The 22,379-nt window shown below is 33.0% G+C and overlaps 3 protein-coding genes across 4 annotated transcripts; all 3 read left to right on the forward strand.

The window, feature by feature from the left end:
* Nucleotides 1-3,762: 3,762 nt before the first annotated feature.
* Nucleotides 3,763-4,874, forward strand: LOC129319249 (NAC domain-containing protein 104-like). The gene is made up of 3 exons (XM_054964250.1): nucleotides 3,763-3,969; nucleotides 4,085-4,356; nucleotides 4,457-4,874. The coding sequence occupies exons 1-3, from the start codon at nucleotides 3,807-3,809 to the stop codon at nucleotides 4,634-4,636; spliced, it is 615 nt and encodes a 204-aa protein (XP_054820225.1). The 5' UTR covers nucleotides 3,763-3,806; the 3' UTR covers nucleotides 4,637-4,874.
* Nucleotides 4,875-9,150: 4,276 nt separating this feature from the next.
* Nucleotides 9,151-13,749, forward strand: LOC129319469 (2-oxoisovalerate dehydrogenase subunit alpha 2, mitochondrial). 2 transcript variants are annotated; one of them, XM_054964543.1, is made up of 9 exons: nucleotides 9,151-9,476; nucleotides 10,818-10,955; nucleotides 11,065-11,247; nucleotides 11,427-11,584; nucleotides 11,697-11,796; nucleotides 12,450-12,561; nucleotides 12,654-12,793; nucleotides 12,883-13,068; nucleotides 13,301-13,749. In XM_054964543.1, the coding sequence occupies exons 1-9, from the start codon at nucleotides 9,255-9,257 to the stop codon at nucleotides 13,466-13,468; spliced, it is 1,407 nt and encodes a 468-aa protein (XP_054820518.1). In that variant the 5' UTR covers nucleotides 9,151-9,254; the 3' UTR covers nucleotides 13,469-13,749. The 2 variants fall into 2 exon arrangements, with proteins under 2 accessions (XP_054820518.1, XP_054820519.1); XM_054964544.1 differs by lacking the exons at nucleotides 10,818-10,955; nucleotides 11,065-11,247.
* A 5,854-nt stretch (nucleotides 13,750-19,603) lies between these two features.
* On the forward strand, nucleotides 19,604-21,722 carry LOC129320533 (U-box domain-containing protein 26-like). The gene has a single exon (XM_054966038.1). It carries the CDS (start codon nucleotides 20,344-20,346, stop codon nucleotides 21,544-21,546), a length of 1,203 nt encoding a protein of 400 aa, XP_054822013.1. The 5' UTR covers nucleotides 19,604-20,343; the 3' UTR covers nucleotides 21,547-21,722.
* The last annotated feature ends 657 nt before the right edge of the window (nucleotides 21,723-22,379 follow it).

Here is a 22,379-nt window from a genome sequence, read left to right on the forward strand (position 1 = left end):
CATTAGAAGATTGGCTATCAAAATCTGTTTTCATCAATGCGAGGGGAAAAAAGGAAACTGTTATTTACTTTCCCAAAAGTATTAATTATGGCGTCAAGAATATCATCAGGGAGTCTTTCATCGAAGCTATAACATGTTTGTCTAATATAATTTATTTCATGGCTTTTAGCAAAAGAAAGAAACGCGTTTGTGTATCACATGTCGCCACTGAGAATGAAGGCTTTTGTGTGTAACTGCACGCTTAAGTACTCATGTTGTTTGCAATGCAGACCTTCCCAGAGAGATTAGATGCAGCTAGTGAATTATGGGTTCCCAATCACGCCGACCGTGAATCCTTTGCATGGATTCCTAATAATGCAATTTAAAACAACAAAAAGAAAAGCTCAGTCATATAGACTGCTCATGCTGGTGCAAATCTACTTACCCTAATGTTATATTTCTTATATTAACTATGTTTAAGGATAATATACTTCATCAAAATAATTTAAGCCATTTAATTAAATATTTTTTAACTTATATACTTAAAATCTATTTTTAATATTTAAATGTGAGACTTTTTTTGTATTTTAATATTCTCTTTATTATTTTTTTCTCTTTTTTTTCATTTTTATTTTTTTTAATTGGGCTTGTACTTTTTTTTAAAGAGGCTTCAGATTATTTAATTTTTTCTTCTTCTCTCTCTCTTTTTTAATTCTTATTTTTTTCATCTTTCATTCTTTCATTCTCTCCCTCTCTTTTTGTTTTTTTTTTTGTTCTTGATCAAATGACTTTGATAGCATATTATATTTTTTTATATTAAGTATGTTCAAATATAATATATTTTATCAAAATAATTTAAACCATTTAACTAAATACTTTTGAAACTTATATACTTATTATGTATCTTTTAATTTACATATATGAGATTTCTTTTATGTTTGAATATTTGAGAGTTTCATGCTGCTTCAATTATTGGATGCAAACATGTAAATTTGGTCTTGCCATTCTCGTGAAGACCTTGTCTTTACTATGAACTGTTGCCAATCTAATAGTTGCACTGAGAATTTCATGATGCTTCGATGGTCAGCGATGATGGCCACGTGTTAAAATCCACTATCTAATTTACAATGACGACAAAAACAAGCTTGGATGGTTGTGTCCAATATTAAAGAATTGCCAGAAGATTGTGGTGGGGCCCATGCCGCGCTTTCGCATCCAGTGGCAGCCACCTTGCAAAGCTTGGCACCTGAATTTTTATATGAAGAACCATCACTAGGGCTAAGCAAGATGGCACCATAAGAAAAATTACACACCTACGTTTTTCAATTTCTTTTCGAACAAATCCAACGTCTTGCTTGCATGTAAACGTCGCTTGTATTATCATTTCCATTTGGTGTAACGACACGTGGGTATGGTCCCACTTAGCAGGCAGAAGCCACTGCAAAGGATTGCTCCTTGAAGACGAAATCTGGAAGCGAGTATTAGTGCTTTTGCAGCTGCATACATGTTCCTTTACCCAGAAAGCTGCCACAGCGAAGTAAAATCTTGTGCTTGCGTAAATGCTGCGTAAGATAACAAGTCATGACTAATAAGTAACGCTTCTCTGACAAGAATATGGGCATGGTTAAAAAACTTATAAATGGGTTTTTCTAGAACCATCATTATACAAACCAAACGAGAAGTAAACAAAAAACATGCATATGTTAAAAATTTGTTTAACCTAAGGTGCGTGCAGTATAATCCACAATTTATACTGATGTAAGTATCACAATCACAGGTTAAAAGACTGGAGCAGTCTGATAAAGACATCAATTTTGAAATTAAACAGGTCAAGGGACATGTTCATATAAAGAAAAAGCAAAAAAAAAAAAAAAGGTAAGGTTATCCTAAAAGTAATACAGATATAAAGGCTCACTTTTTTTTATTTTTTGGTTTAATGTCTAAACATTAAGGAAAAAAGCTTACGTTAAAACAGATGCCAAACGAACTAAAGTCTAAAAGAAAGAAGCAAAATAAAAAGGGGGAAAACGAAAATTTCCTCGCAGTTGAGAAAAGTTAAAAATGAGATTTAGTCATCAATCCCGAAATGAAAGGAAGACGAAATGATGACAAAGCAACCCAGCTAGGCTTGCAATTAGACAGGTTGGTGATGACCAGTACTCACAGAAACAGTTCATGTCAAAAGTCAAAACTTGACACGGTGATAGGTTAAAGTTTTGCCCTCCACCCCGGCGCATTTTTTTGAGGGTTTTTTCCCCCCACCTGTCCTAGCCAAGAGTTGCAGGAGCAAGGGATAAGCTTCAAAGAGCCACCTAAAAGCCAAAAAGCAAGCACCGTTAAAAGACTAGTCCAAGGATCAACTTAGCGCCGGCTAAAGGTGACCTCCCAACTACTTCATCATGGGAGAATGCATTAGTTTGCTTTTAGCCAAGCGTAATGATTTATTAAGCCATCAAGTCATCGACTATTATCGGTCAGTTGCTTACGTAATGCAGCAAATTCCTATTTGGGCTGCTTAATTTGTGTCTTTATCCATTTGTCTGATCATTAAGTGATAGAATCATTTTGCTGAAAACAGATTAGCAAGACCTAAACATGAACGAAGGCAGTCGAACAGCAGCACAATCGATCAATGATGTATGTGCAGCTGGCAAACTGAAAAACCCCCACTGGCATCTTCTATCGTCATGAGAAGGATAAATTCTGATTGTCTATTTGGTGTCTCATGGTTGAACAATGAAACCTCCCCCCCGGGTTTTTTTTTTTTTTTACCAACGTTGAATAACGAAACCTGAACTGGAAGAATTCAAACAAAGAAAGAAAACACAAGAACAGTTACGTCAATTGAATTGATTTCTTTTAAAGAGTTAGAACGATATGTCTCTGCTTTACCCACGCTCCTTTTACCCTCTGATTTGTCCAACGCTGCAGCAATAATGAAAATTCAAAATGGTTTGCTTTTAAATTTAATCTTTACAGTACCAACTTTATATCAACAGTTTGAGAGTTCTACATTTGCAGTTGATGAAGGACGGCGAAGGTTATTCATGCTTGCGAACATATGGCAAATGTGAACGAGAACACTTGTGGCCCATGTTATCCAAAAGAACCTTTTCAGGGTCAGAGTGCCATCATTTTTTGGATTTTTCCACACAATCGTACCATCATATAGACCGAACCTGAGAGTTCACCGATGATGATCTTTAATCTTATTGGTTCATGCAAAGAGTAAAAAGGTACAGAGATGCTCAAACAGCGACAAAAATGCTCTGTAAATCATCAAATTACCTGTGCTATACAGTAAATAAAATTCATTTTAATCGGCGGGGATGAGATGATAATGATAATATCACCTTAAGGGGAAACTTGATCATTACTTTAAACTGTTTTATGAGCAACTCTGTTTGCAATTTCCATGCAGCACACCGTTGGGACCCCTTAATGTTAAAGGTGAAAGAAGGCTAATGCCTTGCATTGCCTCATGAATTATGCTAACCCCAACTTAAAAAGGTGAAATAGAAAAGAAAGGATGGAAAATGTATCATTCAGACTAACTTAGATATGTTCATTAATTTAATATAACTTAAATGATCAACTTGCAGCTATCTTGTTTTAGTAGCATCCTTGGCCAGCTTCGTCCTTCTTGGCCCTACTTTCTTATGATGGTATTCCACGCACCGCCGTCTTTCTCTAACCAACTCAATTCTTATTTTGAATCACAATCAACCAAAACCCACCCCGCCCCCCCTCTCTCTATAGGTATATATAATACCTAAACTTGACCCAAATGCCAAAGTCCACCAAACATACTTAAAATATAAGAGATAATGGCAGATGGAAGCGTCAACCTTCCTCCTGGGTTTCACTTCTCTCCAACGGATGAAGAACTTGTCCTTCACTTTCTATACAGCAAAGTTTCTCTTTCACCATGCCATCCTAACATCATCCCTGATCTTGATATTTCTGTGTCTGATCCTTGGGAATTAAAGGGTATGTTTCTACCTCGCCAACGATTTCTATATTTCACAATCACAATTAGACACGACAAAAAAGGCGTAATTAACCATCAACATATGCATGGATGAAACTCTAATTCTATAAACAGGTAAGGCGTTGTCAAGTGGAAATCAATACTATTTCTTCACCAAAGTGAACGAGAACAGAACCACACAAAGTGGGTATTGGAGAGAGATAGGACTCGCGGAGTCTATTGTCTCGGCCGTCGACAAGAAAGTGGGAGTCAAGAAGTACCTTGTATTCGACATAGGAGAAGCTCCAGAAGGTACTGAAACCAGCTGGGTAATGCAAGAGTATCTTCTTTGCTCATCAGGGAGTAACACGACATCACATAGAAGTAACAGAGGAAGAAAAAAACAGGTAAGTGGTTTTTCCCCTATTAAACCATTTAGTTAGTAGTGGTATCACAAACGGCAAATTATTAGACTTCTAATTGATCTCTGCTAAATCTACGCCACAGGATCAGAGCCAGAGCAAATGGGCTTTATGCCGCGTTTATGAAAGAAACAGAGATTCTCAACAAGAAGTGAACTGCTATGATGACGATGATGAAGATGACAGCAGAACAGAGCTTTCATGGATGGACGAAGTTTTTTTGTCGTTGGATGATGATCTTGAGGACATAAACCTGACTTATTAATAGAATGACGGTATATTTAGTCTTTAGATTATAGAAAAGAAGTCCTTGCATGATCAAAGTTCTCAGTTACATGTGTTTGAGTGGGAATCTAGCTAAGGCTCCATAACCTGCAGAACCTCTAGGTTAAACTGTATCTTTTTAGGTAATGGCTTTGTTGTCGCCTTTCCAACTTCCTGGTAAACCCGCGAATATCAGCTTTGTCAAAATGCAGCTCATTTAATTTTCTATCTTTGTATGATACCATGACTTTACTAACTTCTACTTCAGCATTTTATTAGCACATGCAGAAGATGTTACGCAATCAAAGTTTAAACGAAGCAATCTTACCATTTGGCTTAACCAACTTTGAGAGAACAAGGATAAACCCTAACAAAAGTCTCTACTCTTGGTTGGTAAATTGGATCTGGTTGATGCTCTGCCTATGGATATTCACTTTTCACTTCACGCAACAAAGAGACAAAAGCTGATCAAATGAATATAATCTTATATAACAACAGAGATGTCAATTAAGCCCAGTCCTTGGAGTCCTCTAGGCTGGACACTGTTAATCTTGATTTCACTTTAACAGTTATATTTTGGGTGGCTAGCCTTTGTAACATCTCAATTTAAATTTTAATAGTTAATTTGGGTTAATAAAAATTTAAAAAAAATAAATAATAATATTTAGAGGTAAGAAAATTAATAGAAAATGATTATTAAATCTAATTTAGGATATAATTCTAAAAAAAATTTATTAAAAAATTTATTAAAAAAATAATAAAAAAATATTATTAAATTATTATTATAATAAAAAAGGGAAAAGGTATGCAAAAAAAAAGAGAGAAAGAAGAAGGAAGAAAACATGAATGCTTTCGGCCGCCTCAATAGTAACAATAGTAAAATAAAATAATAAAAAAAAGAAAAGAAGAAGAAAGAAGAGAGAGAAAAAATAAAAAAAATGTGTGGGACCCACTGAATTTTTATAAAAACTCACCCGTTTCTTTTCGTTTCTTCATTCTTCATGTGCGTGAGCTGAGACTGAAAGAGCGTCTAGTTTCACCGTGCGGGAGATCTGAGTTTTTAAGGTAAAGTTTTTAATAGGATATTTAGGATGTGATTTTAAGCTTTTTAAGACTAAGTAAGTGTTCTAAAATTTTTCTTAGTCATCTTTTTCTTTAGTTTCTGAGTTTGTAGTGGTAGAAAATTTAAGATCTGGAAGAGGGATGAATTTATGTTGAATAAATATGATTTTTAAGGTTGTCAGTAGTATAATAAATGTTCTAGAGTATAAATTTATTGATGATCTTTGAATCTGTGTCTTATGTATCAAATTCTAAACTAGATCTGAAAATATATGTTGATTTATTGAGGTTTAGATGATTATTTGGGATGATAAATGAATTATTATGGTTATAGGATTATGATTCTAAGCTAGAGACTTAATTTTTAATTTTTGGGTATTTTAGGTACGAATTTATAAAATAAAAAAAAATTTTGATAATAGAAATTAGTTTAAAATTTGATTTTTAGATTATTAATGTTTATTGATAATTAAAAGAGGAGTTAAAAATTTTACTTAATAGTATTAACTATAGATTTGTATTAAGATTGAGATTAGGAATTATGTTATATTTTTAATTCTATTATTAGAATTATTTTATTAGTTTCAAAAATTGAAACTAATATTTATAAATAATATGTTATTTGTAGATTGTATTACTGGTGAAGATTGTGGTGAGAGAGAAATTTTAAGGAATAATTTATTGAAAAAGCCACAAGGTAACCATGCTTTTAATTTGTGATTAGTGTTACTTCATGTTAATTGGGTGATTATTGAGAAAATTATGAATTTTGTAATATTGTATAATTGTGCAATATTATTATGAATTTGTTTAATTATTGTGGGAGGTGTTGGGAGACTTGCTATTATTGTTGTATTTATGTGCCACGTGGTACGCCCCTATTGGAGCTCAATAGGTGGCTTGTAAGGGCTCGAGCTAATCTACCTTTGGCCGGGTAATTTAGCACCGAGTGAGGGCTACGGCTCGAGGTTAATGGAGGGATATAAGGATGGTTGTTTGTGTTTATTATACTATTTCTTATATTTGTTGGAATTATATTATTTTTAATTCTCACTTAGTAAGCACACACTTAACTGTTTGTATACACTATCATAAATTGGCTTTGGTTACTGGGACTTTTGAGTCTCATTATGTGTTAACAATTTTCAGGAGAAGAGCCACGAGTGACACGTGGAGGAGTCCCAGAGGCTTAGTGGTATAGATCCACTGTCTCTTTTGGGTATTTAATTTATGATTTATAATGTGTTATATTGCCAATATTAGGGCTTTTTGTTTATTGTCAATTATATGAATATATAAATGTAATCATGCTTTTCAAACTATTTCTATTTTTGGTACAATTTAGATGACTGTAATTTTAATATTTGGTTTACTTTGGATTGGATTAAAATGGCATGATTATAAGACCAAATAACTGGCTTGTGTTGAAAATTGACTAAATTGCTTATTTTACTTGTTGGGAGTATAAGGATGGACAAATGTGATTTAGTTTACTTGTTGGGAGTATAAGGATGGACAATGTGATTTAGCCTAATGGCATGTGGGAGGTAAAAATTTATATGAAATGTTATAGTGTGTGAGTTGAAGCCAATTATAAAATATTTTATATCAAAATTATTGATATAAAAATGTGTTGGGTGGCTGTAACCCAACTATGGTTGAGTTAAATTATTTAAAAAAAAATTGGTGTGTTACAGCTTGTTTTTTTTTTCTTCAATTTTTTCAATTTAAAATTTTAAAAAACATATTTAAAATCTTAAAAAAGTTATTACGCATAACATTAAGTCTAGCATAATAAATTTAAGACAATACACACAATAATAAATTTAAATCTAATTAAAAGTATCAACATCACAAAATCAACACAGATAATAATTAAATTTTACTAACATCATTAGTTAAATTTGATAATTTTTATTAACATCAACATCAATATAATTTGATCCTTTTTTTTGTGAAACCTCATCAGCTTATTACATATAACATTTAGTTTTGTAAAATTTATTTTTATATTAATTTTTAAAGAAAATTATAAGAGGACTTAAAAAGGCTAGCCCTTTTATTTTTACACCTCAAAGAAGCAATCCGACTTTAGAATTTTTTGGCCTTAAAAGAGTTAGCCTGATGAACTCGATCCTAATTAACGACTCTATATAACAATGAGACCAAATGAATAGAGACGGTTTTACATATGTGAGATCCTTTAGCAAATGTATGCTTAGAGTAAAAATCAAAGCAAATCGGCACAATAATTTACGAGCCTCCTGCCTATTTGGGAAGACATTATAATTGATTATAAGGTCTAAATAATTAATTTTTAGAAAAAATTTCAAAACACAAAAAAAAGTTATTAATGAATTATTAAGTCAAATCATATTTTAAAATAAATTTTAAAAGGTTACTTATAAATTCAATTTTATTGTTAAATAATATATTTTACTTCTTAAATAAAGTTTAACAAATTTAATCATATTAAATATAACTTTATCAATAATTTAATTTTAAAAAATAATATCTTTTATGTTAATTTGTACAACTAAAATTAATTTTAATATCCAAACAGATTATGTTAGAATATAATTAATTATAATTATAACAAAATTAATTATAATTAAAATTAATCATATTAATTATTATTATTATCCTAATTAAAATCCAAGTGGCTCCAAAACCATCTCATCTAGTAGGTTATGTATCCTGCAAACCATCATCATCAACCGGGGAGAAAAGCATACAAAATGTGGCCCCGCTATCGAATACAGTAATACCAGTGGACTTGTATGATTCGACAAAAAATTTTGGCCGATTGATTCTTGATTTTCTTTTCTTTTCATTGTTCTTCTAAAATCACGTATGATTGCAAGATGGTCCTTGTCATTGATATAATAAAATATTGAAGAAATGGAAAAATTGAGACGATAGTCTTGCTGAATGCTGATGCTTGCAGCACAAACTTAAATATCATAGCATTCATAAATTATTATTTTATATCACGAGTCTATAGTATTTATTCTATATTAAATTATAATATATTTTTAAATAAAAATTCACATATCAAAAAAATATATTGAATATATTTAATAACTTTATGTTTTTAAAATAAAAATATAAATTTTTAAAAATATTTATTATTATAATATATTAAAAAGAGTAAAGATAAAAATTAATTATAGAAAGAGAAATGATAATATTAAAATTAATATATTTAATAAAATTTTAAAATTTATTTAAAATATTTTATATTTTAAAAATAATTTTTTAAAAAAATATTTTATAATTTAAAATAAAAAAGTATTTTTTAATTTCAGTAATTGATTATAAAAGGCAATTAAAGAATTTCATCACGCTTCGGGATGTTTCTTGGGCGGATCCTGAATGGCTCTATTTTTTTTACCCGACTATTTTCCCAATATTTATCAATTTTTAATTGGTAATGTAAATGAATCTGAAAGCAGATACTTGTACGAGTGATCTGACCACCCCCGAGGCGGCTAGACGCTCTTCCGCTTCATCTCCATCTTTGGCGTCCCCTCTGATTGGTGACCGGGTTATCGGTCATGGCTTTATACATGAAGAAATCAACGACCATCGTCGGCCATCTCAAATCAAAGATGGCCTTCATGGCTTCACCTCAACGAGGCTTTTGGAGTTCTTCGAACCCTCACTTTTACCGGAACGCCCAATATCAGCCAAATTTCAGCAACTTGAGTAATATTCGCCGATTTGAATCGACGATAGCACAAAATCGTTTGAGTTCTGTTTGTGCCGATGAGAATCAGGTACTCACTGCTAAACTCCCCGTAGGTGCAATGTATAGCAACGGAATTTGCATTCAGCATATTGCAGACTCCTGGAAAGATTTTTCATTTCAGCGAGTCTAGAAGACCATTTTGCGTCTTGAAAATTTTCATTTCAGCGGGTACTAAAGTTTTCTTCAATCGTTACCCTGACGAGAAAAATTCTTAATGTTGGTTAGTTATCAATTAATCTCACAATTTTTTTAATATTTTTTAATAAATTAGGGATCTTTTTATCACTTAATTTATGTTTGAAAGGTATTTTTACCTTTTAAATCAAATATTTTATAATAAAATATTAAAAAAATATAATATAGTTCCACTAACAATTAACTAATAATAAAAAAAAATGATACAGTAATGACGGAGGAAATATTTATAATTGAGAGAAAGAAGATTAAATCATAATTAAACTTAACTTAAGAATATTTGTGTCTTTTTCTTATAGAATTTAGATAAAAAAATACACTTAATCCTTATTATCATTATTTTTGGCGGCTGAGAATATTTATCCTTCTCCTTTTAAAAAACACAAAATCATTTCGTTAACTGCCCTCTTTTGTCTACGACAAAAAAGCCCTCATTTTTTTTTGGGTACAAGCCTCTTTTGACTATTTTGAAATTTTCTATATCTCTGGAGAGCCCAGACTCTAGAGTCCGCTCTGGACCTGTAGTTCGGTTGGGAAAAAAAAAAAAAAAGAACAGTGTTGGGGTGCCCCCCCTTTTTTTTCCTTTTGTCTCAATAGTCTATGGATTGAGTCTAAGAGGGCATTTTATGATGTTACGTGAAAACGAATTCTTAAGAGCAAGTTACTGAAGTTGACAAAGCTTTGGTTCAGTCAATCATCTTTATAAACTTACGAGATACGATCTGCCATTGTTTCTCACCTGAATTTGAATTTTTTTGCTGATCTTTCAGGCCCTTCTATCATTAGTATCTCTCTCTGAAATTTCAATGACAGCATTGATCGTCTTTAATATGACTTTAGCAATGCGAATATGTTAAGAACTACCATAATAAAAATGCTCTCTTGCTTAGCAAACGCGCTCTGTCCCAAAACCGTGTTTGACCCAGACTCGCCTATATGGTCCTTTTGGATTGGGGAACCAATACCATGTAGGACATATTGTTGGAGCACTAGCAAACTGGCAACTGCGTGATGAAGCGAAGTGCGACAAATATTATCATTCAAACCGTTAAAAAGAACCTGTTTTCGTTGCAATGCGTGGATAGTAAACAGTTCATGAGTTTCTCATGCACTCTCTGCATACAAAATCATCATGCCAAAGGGGAATGTTTTCACACTAACTGTATCTGGTCAGGTCTTGGATTTTCCCGGAGGATCAGTGAAATTCACACCTGAAATGAGGTTTATATTTGAATCTCCTGAGGAGAGAACACGCTGCTACCGGGTACTTGATGACAATGGACAGCCAATTCTGGGTTGTAACCTTGACCAGGTCTCTACATCCCCAACCAATCATAGGATCAGTATTTTCTTTGAAATTGCTACAAGTGAAGTAAAGGATAATATTATAGAAAGAAACTGATGGACGTCAATAATACTAGGTTAGCATGGAAATTGCTGTCAAAATGTATCATAACATGGCTACTCTTCAAACTATGGACACGCTCTTTTATGAAGCACAAAGACAAGGTAGAATTTCTTTTTATGCAACAACCATTGGAGAAGAGGCTATCAATATCGCATCAGCTGCAGCTCTCAGCATGGAAGACCTAATCTTCCCTCAGGTTACAAGTGCATTCATTGTACACATTAAAGGAGACCCTTTTTTTGCTTCAATCTATGTCTATAACTGGAATTTATTCTATACCCTTTTTGAGGATTTCTTTTATTAATTTACTGCCTTATCTAATTTGAGTAAGGATGGAAGTGATACAACAGTAATACTGATTTCGATTACATGCAGTATAGGGAACCTGGAGTCCTGCTATGGCGTGGTTTCACTTTGCAGGAATTTGCCAACCAATGTTTTTCCAATAAATATGATAATGGGAAAGGACGGCAAATGCCAATCCATTATGGGTCTAACCAACTCAATTACGTAACTGTAGCATCAACAATTGCGTAAGTATCTGAAGCTTCTTTACTTATGCATCGGTGCATAAAACTTTTTTTTAGCTCATCACTCCTCTGTATTGAAAGTTGCAAAAGTGCCTAACTCATATTGACGTTCCAGGTCACAACTTCCCCACGCTGTTGGAGCTGCATATTCCTTAAAAATGGACAAAAAGGATGCTTGTGTGGTCACTTATTTTGGTGATGGTGGCTCAAGCGAGGTAACTATATAATTTCTGTCGTGTAAGAGATGTATTTATTAAGAGAAAGGTTTAGGTGACTAATACACCACATGGAGTAAGAACTTGTATCTGGTTTTGTCAGCCCTTCCAAGGAATGTAGCCATAAATATCACTTGTGGGCTAAAACTCAGCAGCTTTAGTGCTTCCTAACCTTTTCTATACTATTAAATTGGGTAAAGGTGCATTTTTGTCCTTGAAGTATTTTTCAAGAAGCGTTCACCATCCTAATATTTTTGTTGGAGCAATTTTGTCCTTAACGTTATCAAAATGGAGCATCTTTACCCTTTCCGTCAAAATTCCAATGTTGACCTCAAACATTGCCTATTAAAAAGTCTGACGGAAACGGCAAAAATGCTCCGTTTTGATAACGTTAAGAGCAAAATTGTTTCAACAAAAATGTTAGGGTGTTCAGTACTCCTTGAAAAATACTTTAAGGACAAAAATGCAGGTTTACCTTGTTAAATTTTGCACTGATTTCTTCTTAAGTAAAACCTAGACAGAGAGGTGCAATAGTGTATGTGTGTGTGTGTGTGTGTATATATATTTTGTTGGCTTCTTTCAGCAATGAATGATCGTCAATAACTGAAGCGATTTGATCTTATTCAATATACTCTAATAGATTGCATTGTTAGGGAGATTTCCATGCTGCTTTAAATTTTTCAGCTGTTATGGAGGCTCCTGTTATTTTTATATGCCGGAATAATGGATGGGCTATTAGCACACCTACTTCGGATCAGTTTCGAAGTAATTTCCTTACCCTTTTTTAATTGTTGTGCTTTCTCTTTGGTCAAGTTGGTTCTAAATGCAATTGGTTTTTGTTTTCCCTATATGCTTAGGTGATGGTATTGTTGTGAGAGGGCAAGCATATGGAGTTCGCAGCATCCGTGTTGACGGTAATGATGCACTGGCGGTTTACACTGCTGTTAAAGCTGCTCGTCAAATGGCAGTCAGTGAGCAAAGACCAGTTCTAATTGAGGTAAGGTGGTAACTTTTTTGGCTGCAGCAGCATGTGATGTGAAGATATTTTAATGTCAGACCAATGATATGTTTGCTTTTCCTTCGAAGGCCCTAACATACAGAGTGGGACACCACTCCACATCGGATGATTCCACCAAGTATCGCCCAGCCAATGAGATTGAATTGTGGAGGTTGGCACGAGATCCTGTGGCTAGATTTAGAAAGTGGATTGAAATAAATGGCTGGTGGCATTGCGAAGCTGAATCAGAACTTAGGAACAGTGTGAGACAGCAGGTAATATTTGCTCCCCAAGAAACTTCGGCCAACTATTGATACCTGTTGTTATACTGATTTAAGTTTAACCCAATATCAGGTGTGATATCCTGCTTTACGTGGTGCAGTTTGTGCTTTCATTTTAAGATTTATGCCTTTATATATAAACACTCTAACAAGCCAGGCTATTCTTAAACCATAAACGATGTATTGGAGATGAAAAATTGCCTCATTATTGTTTTTCCTGCTGCAGCTACTGCAGGCAATTCAGGTGGCAGAGAAGGAAGAGAAACCTCCACTTGCAGAAATATTCTCTGATGTTTATGATGTCCCTCCATCCAACCTTCGCGAACAGGAGAAATGGCTGAGAGAGACTATTAAAAAACATCCACAGGATTACCCAGCAAATGTTTCATTGTAGTCATGGGCTTTTTGTTCATGACATTAATTGCTTCTTTCGATACTGAGCTTGGCCTCGAACTTATATTCTTCATGTTTGTACTGACCTGAATTTAGAATTTGGGAAAGTAATAACAACATGCCTTAAGCTAAGAAGCCAGCAAATATGGTAGTGAGTACCAAGTTTGCAAAATCAGATGTCCCAATTGGCGTGAACCACCATCACGACAAAACGAAACTCCTTTTTGGCTTCCTGTTAAGGTGGAAATTGATTCCTCAATGGCACGGTCTGTTCAAGATTTCTCTGCATTGAGTAAAATATTTACTCAAGTGCTGCACGTAGTGGTATATGACTTTTGAATCCTAGAACAAGTGGCTTATAATTACAGTTCAAAAACCACCGACATAGTGGACCCGTTCGTTGTTTCTTTCTTTTCTGAAACGAGGCGGAGGGAGGGATGCAATTGGCAAATTCAATGATGGAGGGAGCTTGTTATTGAAGTGTGTGAAGCACAAGAAAATGTATTGGAAACATGTAATGATTAAATTCTTTGAAAAACTTAAAAGACGGAATATGCAAAAGGTTCATAATTTGATCCTTGAATTGTTAATAAAAGCAAACTGACATAAGTTACATGAAACGGTCATCTTTTTTAAAAAATGAATACAGATGCACTGTCAATATGGCGTGTGAAATGCGCCACTAATATATTCTGGTTTTGCCTTCGTCTGTGTCCTTGGTGTTGTTATTCAAGTTATGCACGATTGCTGTCTCTGTCAGAACTCAGAATGTTCAAATGTTTCGTTTGACCATCTAGATTCAAGTTGCTTGGTCTGGAGGACTACGGATGGATTTTAAAAAAAAAAATAGTATAAATGTTTGTTTTTAATACAATCCACTTTTGCCAGTGGAGGTATATATAAAACAGAATAAGAAAACAACTAATAGAAAAGGTTCGAAAGAGAAACCTATTACACGGTTTTTAATGCAGTGACTTTTGACTTACATAGACGTTCAATGGAAACGTTATTTAAAAATGTGTCTAAATTTTTTCTGTACGAGCTTTACATATTGCGTGCGCATGTAAGCTTCAAAATGAATAATTGATTGGAGGGGTTTATAGATATGTTTTTCTTAACTGGCCAGAATTAAAAATAAATGGCATCGTCAACATTGGTATTAGCATTAGATAGTGGAGCTTGAAATAATATTCCAATGGCAGACAAAATAGTGTTCAAAAGCCCCATATTTCCTCGCCGAAATCTCTATTACTAATAAGTGAAAGCTTTTGTCATTTTGTTGTTTGGTCTCTTTCTCCATTCCGTTTTCTTCTTCCCTGCCGAACTTACCTGTTCTTCTGGGAACATTAATTTAGACTTCGTTTTCTTGCCTGCTCACTTGACAAAGATGTTTAATATTCCGTCTTTTTCTGTTCATAGGATAAAATTATTTAATTTTCATATATCAATTAAATTAAGGTTAAAGTATATTTTTAGTCTTCTAATTTTATATAAGATTTTAATTTAATCTTTTAATTTTATAAAGTATATTTTTAACCCCTTAACTATAATATTGTTAATTTTAAATAATTATTTTTTATGTCAATCATTATTATTTTAAAAGAATTAAACATAATATGTCAATATTTAAGAATATTTTGTCAATATTTAAAAATTTAATGTAAAAATTTGTTGGGATGAAACTAGTAATAATAGGGTTAAATAATTAAAAAAATATTTTATAAAAATAATAGATTAAAATAAAATTTTGTATAAAATTAAAGGACTACATATATAGTTTAGCCTTAAATTAATTTAACTATTCTATGTCTTGAGCCTGCGTTCATTTTGAAGTTCAATCCTTATTTAATGGCTACTTCATTTGTTAACTTTTAACGAAGAAAATAACATTTATAACAAGTCCTCTCATGCATTCAATAGAGATGTTTACGAAAAAAAAATATTAAATACTCCTCAAATTTATAATTTGTTTTATGAATTGAAACAAGTTATCCTCCAGACTTTTCTCACGTATAAATGAAAAACGGAAAGAGTACTAAGATTTGGATTGATCCGAAAGAAATGGACCAATAGTTAATTCTACAAAGGATGAAGCTTTCCCTTTATTGTAATTTTCTTTAATATATCCTTCCTCTCAAATTATAAAACTTTGTTAAAGAAATTTTTTTATCTCAAAATATAAGATAATGTAAAAAAAAAAGGTTTTATTAATAATATTTTTTTAATTACCCTTCAATTGGAAAAAAAATTAAAATGATATAAATTATAAACTAAGTGTGTTAGAACATTTTTAAAAGTTTATATTTTGTTAATTTTTTTTGTAAAGTATCATTATTATATTTTATTAATATGTGTAATTTTGTTTTGAATTGTCTTATAATTTATGACGAAGGGAACATTTTAAAGTTTAGTTATTTTTTTTAAATAACTCCTTTTGATCTCTATTATAAGACAAATTTAATGACTTCATTAGAAGTGATTAAGTCATTAATTTTATTTAAAATTAAATAATTTTTCAATTTTAACCTCATTTAAATAGAAAAATTTTAACTTTAGCAATTTTCATTACATTATCTCTTATAATTAATGAGTTTAAATATAGATAATGTTGAAAAAAGATATATATAATTAGCAACCATCAAATGCATTATATTAAAAAAATATTTCTAAATTAAATGACATCCTATAGTAGAAATCGAGAATATAATTCAGAATGAAGTGCACCTATCTATCCATGCATTGATGATTGGCTTGAACATGACATTGTTAGAACATCGTAATAATCACAATGGAAATATAATTATTCTTTAAAATATAAATTTTCGAAAAAATTTAAATAACAAATTAAAGTTGTGATTATATATTCCAACTAAAATGTTTATAACTTGTCCTGTCAGAATAATATGCATGGAAACAAAATTTTATAATCGAGTAGCTTTTTAATTTGGAGTTCAATTCTTGACTTAACAGCTAGCTAAGGTATAAAGTTATTTGGCAAACCGTATTTACATGTATGTTATTGAATATTTAAAATATTACAATTATATAATTATATAATTATATATCACAGGAATGAATTATGAATCTTAAAAATTTTCTATAACTATGATGTAGTTAAATACATAAAAATAATAGGATAAAATATAATTTACATTTTTATTATAAGGGAAAGTGTGAAAATGTGATGAGATGAGGAAACGATTGGCGATCGATTAGATTGAGGATGATGGATGGGTCAAGGGAATCGAAATGGTGGGAAGGCCCAGTAGATTGAATAATTGAAGAGTTTAAGACTTTGGGTAGATTGAATAAAGAAGAGGATGTATGTATACTGTACATGTGAGATGAAACGAAACAGTGGAATGGAAGTATTTGGATTGGAGGAGTCAAAATGTCAAACCATGCAAGCTAAGACAGGAAGACACGGACACACAAACAACATCGGATATTGTGTTTGTGAATGTGGGGAATCCATTTCAGATTGCCTCGAATGCTTTCCCCATCATCATTGATCACTATTATTATTATTGTTCCTCAGTCCTAATAAATTGCCTTAACTGCGTTGCCTGACTCATTTCTTCAAACCTCAGATTCTTCCAGAAAATTGCTTCACAGCCGCCTTTGTGCTTGTCTTTCTGCAACGTGACTTCCTTCCCCGCTTCCGGCCCCTTAATTCGCTGCCCAAGTTTTCAAATTTTATATTTTTTATGAGTAATGCATTATTTTCCCAGTGAATTACAGTTCCTTTGAATGTGATCTCTTTCTCTTTGTATAGATTATCATCATCTCGTTTAAAACACCCATGCTAATTAGTTAAAATGTTCCTCGGATGCTGGCCTCTTTTTTTTTTATTATTATTATAAAGGCTAGAGAAAAAACATGAAAAGGATATCTATCCTAAAACCTGGTGCTTAGCCGATATGTGGAGTATTAAAAGCAACGTAAGTGGAGTCAATTAATGTAATGAGCCTGGTGATAGTAGCACGCAAACCAAATCATCAACACATTTGTTGCAAGGATTTAAGAATAAGGGAGGTTAATGTTAAAAATATATATATATATACTACTATAAAGCTTTCATAAATTTTAGAGAGTTAGAAACATGTAATCTCTATATAATATTAAAAAAATTAAAAATTTGGGGGCGTGTCTCCTATCTTTTATGTCCTTATTTGTTTTTGTTTTGTTTTTTCAATACATGCTTAAAATTAATTAGCCTATCAAGCACGATGAAATCTTCAATTCTATCAATTGTGCTAGATATTGGATGGTTAGTGAAAATTCATATTGAACAAGCTTCAAAGCCTTTATGGCATCAGTGTGAACATTGACTTTTTCATAAATTTAAATCCAACAGAGATTTAATCCATTAATGACCTATGAGAGATAGCCTAATTTTTTTGAAAAATCCTTAATCCATGTCCCATAATTTTGAGTATTGCATTAGATCCCTACACGTAATAGATCTTTTCCGATTTATTAAACCTTTAACATTGAATTTGATCCAATTAAATTGAGATGAAATCCATTTTAAACATGTGTTCATTTGAGTTGACTCTAGAGTATTTACTATAGTTTCCAACTTGGCATGCTCCATCGCTTTTGGGTGTTGATCATAAATGTTCTATTTTGATTTTCCTTCATCGATATCAAGTAAAGCTTCGAGCACTAGATTTTCACAAGGACAGCAATTTTAAGCAAATTGAAGAGTCATCCTTGCCAAGATAGGATCCAATCTCTTGAGCTTCTTCTCTCGTTCCTAACATAACATTATTCAAAAGAATCTACAGTAATGAGAGGAAAGTGTCATGTTCAAATTGATTAACCTAACTTACCCAAACTTCTCTAGCTTCAACGCAGCCTCCGAAATGTGAAGAGAAACATATTTTACACAATCACATTAATTTTTCACACAAGCAGGTGTAAGATATATACAATGTTCTTATTACTCTTAGGTCCAGTTTGATTGTTATTAGGGAGGAAAGAAATATAATGAATTAAAAATTTAAAGGTAAAAAAAAATGTGAAGGGGATATATAGGTAAACTATATTTATATGGAAGAAATATAATTTAGTTTATAAAATTGAGAATCATAATTTATAATATTTTTAAAAAATGAGATAATTCTCACATTTTGTGATATATAATATTAAATTTTATTATGCTTACTATGAAGGGGAGGGTAATTCACTTTTATTTTATTTTTTTTAATTTCTTGCATTCCGATTCTTTATAATAACCAAATAAGACATTAGGTTAATTAATATATATTATATATTGAAAGTTCATTCTTTAAGGCCTGAGATAGGGCACGTTAACCGAAGGTTATGTTTTATCAATTGAGCATACAATTGGGATGAGAAGTGCAAGTAAAACCCGAATATAAAAGATAGAGAGACGATTGCATATGTGAATCGCTCATTTTATTTCCTATTCGTGTACTAGACAGTGGAATCGTGTGCGATTAAAAAAATAATAGGACACGTACGCCAACACCATAACATAAAGAAAAGAAGGGAAATCATTTTCTAAAAAGTGAGACGTCTTTAACTTATAATAATTATTGATTACTAGTAAAGGACGAAAGGAACTTGAGATGAAATGAGAAGGTGGCCATGGATGCGAAGCGATCTGAGTTGATAATAATTTGACAACGTGCAATGAGCCTGGTTAAGTTCTATTTGTCAATTATGAGGGTCCATATATACATATAGACGCATATGTATATCAATCACATTCACATACACAAATAATGTATATTTGGCAGTTATTAATCCTATAATTGATGTTTGGACCAAACGGATACACTAAGATTATGGCTTTCACGCAGCGACTTGTTATTTAATTATTATCAACGCACCAACCCATCACATAGTGATTTCCTTCCTATTACTGCCCCTCCCATGACCCTTATGACTACCATTAGTTTCACCTCATTCTTTTATTTTTTTGCCAACAATTGCATTTCATCCTTCTATTCATTAAACTGCACCAATCACAATTTCAAACTGTAAAATAGTATAGTACTATTAATTTATATATGTTACCGTCTATATATGTATATATTTTATTTAATAATTATAATTTTCATAAAACAAGAAAAATTCTTGGACCCAGCTGCTACTAAATTGCCCCTGAAATTTATATGTTTTTATTATTTAAAAAAAAGACCTGAAATTGATTCTCCTAAAATACAGGGTGGAGGCAAAAAACTAAACTTTTGGTTTTTCGGCAAGTCAAGTAATTGGTGGATTCAAACTTGAAGACATAATAAACAATGATTTTTATCTTTTGGTGGGTCAGTTTGACTGGACTGATGTGGAGTGAAGGAGAAAAGTGGGGACCATCCCCCACAATTATTCTGCATCATTAGCGGCCAACCCACGAGATGACGCCTGTTTGGCCTTCTCCATTTTCTTCTCTCTCTTTCTCTCCCCCTCGTTTCCCCAAACTAAACTGAACCCTCGCACTTTTTCTCTCTCTCGTGAGAAGAAAACGCTTATCTGCTCCTCCTACCATCACTTCCACTTCCCATTCTTCTTCTCTTTTCCTTCTTTAAAAAATGGCATGTTAACTGTTAAGTCCCTCCCCTGCTTCTTTAGTCTTCTCTGTCAAATACTTTTGTACTCCATCTCCTCTGTCTCTCGCCACCACTTTGTGCTTCTTCTGTCTCCTAGGCGTTATAGCTTAAGCAACCCCGAGATAAAAGTTCGCTATTTTCTGACACCCCTTCGAATGCTTGTCTCTTCTTGTATTGCCTCACTTGCTGCTTGTAAAGCTTTCAGCTTTCAGCTTTAAAAGCTCTGCCTGTTTCTGTCTGCACCATTTTCTTCTGTTCATACCCCAATACTGGCATAAATCTTCAGTTTTCTTCCATGAACGAAGCTGAAATGACGATTCCTCACTTGTTCAGGTGCCCAATCAGTCTAGACTTGTTTGAGGACCCAGTGACCTTGTGCACGGGCCAAACCTACGACAGGTCCAGCATAGAAAAATGGCTTGCTCAAGGTAATCTCACTTGCCCTGTCACAATGCAGAAGCTTCATGATCCATCCGTCGTCCCCAATCACACTCTTCGTCATTTGATCGATCAGTGGCTTCAATTGTACCCTCAATTTGACCAATTTGATAACTCTAAAACTGTTGATTCTCTAGCCTCTCTGAAACGAACCCTTCAATCTCAGGAATCCACCTTCCAGAACAAGCTCCAAGCGCTTGAAAACATCAGGCTCTTATCTGATGAGTATTGCTCTTTCAATAAATCTTGCTTCCTTCAATTAGGTTTCTTGCCTCTTCTTTTGGGACTGGTTTTTGGAGCTCAAATGTCCAGAGAGCATCATCACATGGAGTTCATAGAGCTTGCTCTTTCTTGCATTATGAAGTTGTTAACCCTTGACAGTACCTCAGAGCCTTTAAATATGCTCAGAGAAGAACCTAAGTTAGAATCGTTTCTTCTATTACTCGAAAAGGGCAGTCCCAATGTTAAAACCAGTCTGTGCAATCTGATAGATTCGGCGGCAGCATCACATTTAGAAGATGTATTGGTTATGCTCGGAAAATCCCAGAAACTAATCAATGAAATTGTTCATCTTGTAAGCCAAAATAACTGCGAGGCTTCCAGGGCTGCAATTAAAGCCATATCAGCGTTATGTTCCTTGCAAACAAACAGAGAGAATATGGTAATAGCAGGGGCAATAGATGGCATCATGAGGTACGTTTCAGGATGTGAAACAAGAGAGAAGAACTTGGCTCCATTGGGGATGGAGATAATAGAGAAGCTTCTGGTAATAGAGAGAGGCAAGGAAGCATTGGTTAATAGCCCAAATGGGATTCAAACTTTGGTGAAGATGGTCTTCAGAGTGAGTAATCAAGAGTGTAGCGAGAATGCAGTGGATCTACTGATGATGGTGTGCAGAGAAAGTGGGCGAGCAAGAGAGGAAGCCATTGAGGGAGGAGTTCTGACTCAGTTGCTTTTGCTTCTGCAGAGCCAATGTAATGCGAAGACGAAGGCGAAGGCAAGAATGCTTCTCAAGTTGTTAAGATCCAAGTGGGCTGAGAAAGTACCAAAACAGGCCTAGTTCATTTGTGAACATAAATCACAATGCGCTTGTTTATGTGTCAATATATGTTTGGCCGTCTTATCGTAGCTGTTCCATATTCGCTTGTTTCTATTCGCTTTATAATCTGTGAATTATTTTTCATTGCCCAAAAATTATTCATAAAATGATAATATCAAAATCCAGTTTTTACATCATTAATCTGTCATCAGTGCAGTCTGATGAATTCTTTAGTTTATACATGCCTAATTTTGTTAACACATAATTTTCCCTTTGAAAATCTTCTTTTAGAGGCGAGAATGAAGAGGGGAGGACCTGAAGCCTTTTTTTCAGCCGAATGAAATTGAGCCTTGCTTGACCACCCCAATTTTTTTTTTTTTTGTCCAAAGAATCGTGTAGGTTTTGGGACTGTTTAGAATTTCTGGTGCCTGAAAAGGACATTCGAGCCAGCAACTGTATCAAGTAGGGATTTTTTTAGCCTTGTAAAAAACTTAATAAATGATTTGTAGACGTCATCGCTTTCTAGATATTTTATGTTAATGTTGATATTGCCAATTTTTAGACCCTTACAAATTAATATGCGAGGGAATTTGACTTTGAAATATGTAAAACAAGACTAAAAAATGGAGCGGTGTTGATTAAGTTTTTTTTTTATTTTCTAAATAAAGATTTTTGGTAAGTATAAGGAATAAATTATGTTGAATAAAAAAATCTCTCTCAAAGATACTAAGAACAATGTACAAATCTCTTTCAATTAAATTATTAAATATGTAAGAGCTAGGGTTCGAACTTTTAATTATTCATTTAAGTGACAAGATGTGCTACAACATATTCTATCTGTTTTAAATTATAAA

Source organism: Prosopis cineraria, unplaced genomic scaffold (assembly GCF_029017545.1).
Source record: "Prosopis cineraria cultivar Desert tree isolate PC_DT_omini unplaced genomic scaffold, ASM2901754v1 PC9, whole genome shotgun sequence".
Classification (NCBI taxonomy): Eukaryota; Viridiplantae; Streptophyta; class Magnoliopsida; order Fabales; family Fabaceae; genus Prosopis; species Prosopis cineraria.